The sequence below is a fragment of the Corvus kubaryi genome, unplaced genomic scaffold, assembly GCF_017639235.1.
Source record: "Corvus kubaryi isolate FWS band 111438036 unplaced genomic scaffold, C.kubaryi_AGA036_p1.0 36684, whole genome shotgun sequence".
Taxonomy (NCBI): domain Eukaryota; kingdom Metazoa; phylum Chordata; class Aves; order Passeriformes; family Corvidae; genus Corvus; species Corvus kubaryi.
In genome coordinates, this window is record NW_024580920.1 from 2134 (window position 1) to 4523 (window position 2390).

Genomic DNA, 2390 nt, shown 5'->3' on the forward strand with positions numbered 1-2390 from the left:
CCAGACCTCCGGGATGATCCCAAATTCCCTTTTCCAGGCATTTTCCACCCAAAATTCCAGGATTTCCCGCAGGATTTCACCTTTCCCAAGGGAATCCCATCCGCTCCCACTTCCCACTGGGAATCCCATCCCAAAAACCCCAGGATGATCCCAAATTCCCTTTTCCAGGGATTTTCCTGCCAGAACTCCGGGATTTTTAACAGGATTTCACCTTTTCCAAGGGAATTTCACCCCAAAATTCCGGGATGATCCCAAATTCCCTTTACCAGGTGCAAAACCTTTCCCAAATATTCAACCCCGCCCAATTCCGGGATTTTCCACCCAAAATTCCAGGATTTCCCGTAGGATTTCTCCTTTTCCAAGGGAATCCCATCCGCTCCCAATTCCCACTGGGAATCCCATCCCAAAAACCCCAGGATGATCCCAAATTCCCTTTTCCAGGCATTTCCCACCCAAAATTCCAGGATTTTTAACAGGATTTCACCTTTTCCAAGGGAATCCCATCCGCTCCCACTTCCCACTGGGAATCCCATCCCAAAATTCCAGGATGATCCCGAATTCCCTTTTCCAGGCTTTTTCCTGCCAAAACTCCGGGATTTCCCGCAGGATTTCTCCTTTCCCAAGGGAATCCCACCCCAGACCTCCGGGCTGATCCCAAATTCCCTTTTCCAGGCATTTCCCACCCAAAATTCCAGGATTTCCCGTAGGATTTCTCCTTCCCCCGCAGCCCGGGCTGATCCCGGATCCCGGCTGATCCCGGCAGATCCCGGCTGATCCCGGATTCCCGTTCCCTCCAGGTCCGGGAGCTCCTGGCCGCTCTGCTGAACTCCAGCTCCGGCTCCGGCGTTTCCGTGCGGGAGCCGGGATTTTCCCAGCCCCTCCCCCCCTCGTCCTTCCAGCGCTTCCTGCGCTCGCGGCGCCTCCCGGGCGTGGTGCTGAGCGACCACCGGGCGGCCTTCCAGAACAAGTAACGGCCGGAACGCCGGGAGGGACGGGAGGGACGGGAATGCTGGGAATGCTGCGACGGGTAAAAAAACGGGAATTCCGGGAGGGCTGGGAATTCTGTAGTGGGTGAAAACTGGGAATGCTGGGAATGCTGCAACGGGTAAAAAAACGGGAATTCCGGGAGGGCTGGAAGTGCTGGGAATTCTGGGAATTCCGCAACGGGTAAAAAAACGGGAATTCTGGGAGTGCTGGGAATGCTGCGACGGGTGAAAAAACGGGAATTCCGAGAGGGCTGGGAATTCTGTAACGGGTAAAAAAATGGGAATTCTGGGAGTGCTGGGAATTCTGTAATGGGTAAAAAAACGGGAATGCTGGGAGTTCTGGGAGTGCTGGGAATTCTGCAACGGGTAAAAAAACGGGAATTCTGGGAGTGCTGGGAATGCTGGGAATTCTGCAACGGGTAAAAACTGGGAATGCTGGGAGTGCTGCAACAGGTAAAAAAACGGGAATTCCGGGAGTTCTGGGAGTGCTGGGAATGCTGGGAATTCTGGGAATTCCGCAACGGGTAAAAAACCAGGAATTCTGGGGATTCTGGGAATTCCGCAACAGGTAAAAACCGGGAATTCCCAACAGGTAAAAAACCCTGGGAATTCTGCAACGGGTAAAAAACTGGGAATGCTGGGAATTCCAGGAATTCTGGGTACTTCCCAATGGGTAAAAACGGGGAATTCCGGGAATTCTGGGAATTCTGCAATGGGCACCAACCGGGAATTCTGGGTATTTCCCAATGGGTAAAAACCGGGAATTCCCAACAGGTGAAAAAATGGGAATTCTGGGAATTCTGCAATGGGTAAACCCTGGGAATTCCAGGAATTCCGTAATGGGTAAGAACCAGGAATTCTGGGAATTCCGGGAATTCTGCAACGGGTAAAAACGCCTGGGAATTCTGGGAATTCTGGGTACTTCCCAATGGGTAAAAACCGGGAATTCGCAACAGGTAAAAAATGGGAATTCTGGGAATTCTGCAGTGGGCAAAAACCAGGAATTCTGGGAATTCCACAATGGGTAAACCCTGGGAATTCCCGGAATTCCAGGAATTCTGCAACAGGTAAAAAAATGGGAATTCCGGGAATTCCCCAACTGGTAAAAACCGGGAATTCCGGGAATTCCAGGAATTCTGCAACAGGTAAACCCTGGGAATTCCGGGAATTCCCCAACTGGTAAAAACCGGGAATTCTGGGAATTCCAGGAATTCTGCAACAGGTAAACCCTGGGAATTCCGGGAATTGTGCGCCGGGTAAATACCGGGAATTCCGGGAATTCTGGGAATTGCGGCTTCACCGCGCGACTCCCCAGCCCAAAACAGCCGGGGATTTCCAGCGGGGCTTCGGCTTCCCCGTGGAATTCCATCCCAGAATTCCGGGATTTTTAACAGGATCTCACCC

The 2390-nt window shown here is 52.1% G+C and overlaps 1 protein-coding gene and 1 long non-coding RNA gene across 2 annotated transcripts in view; one reads left to right on the top strand and one right to left on the bottom strand.

Moving 5' to 3' along the window:
- Nucleotides 1-242, bottom strand: part of LOC121660618 — a 465-nt gene extending 223 nt beyond the window's left edge. Inside the window, exon 1 of the long non-coding RNA XR_006014730.1 lies at nucleotides 81-242. This is a non-coding gene — a long non-coding RNA (uncharacterized LOC121660618). The remainder of the gene's footprint in view (nucleotides 1-80) is intronic.
- Nucleotides 1-2390, top strand: part of NCSTN (nicastrin) — a gene marked incomplete at its 5' end in the record, with an annotated part of 13869 nt that overhangs the window by 1588 nt on the left and 9891 nt on the right. Inside the window, one exon of the mRNA XM_042020024.1 lies at nucleotides 798-967. Within this exon, the coding sequence (XP_041875958.1) occupies nucleotides 798-967 (170 nt within the window). The remainder of the gene's footprint in view (nucleotides 1-797; nucleotides 968-2390) is intronic.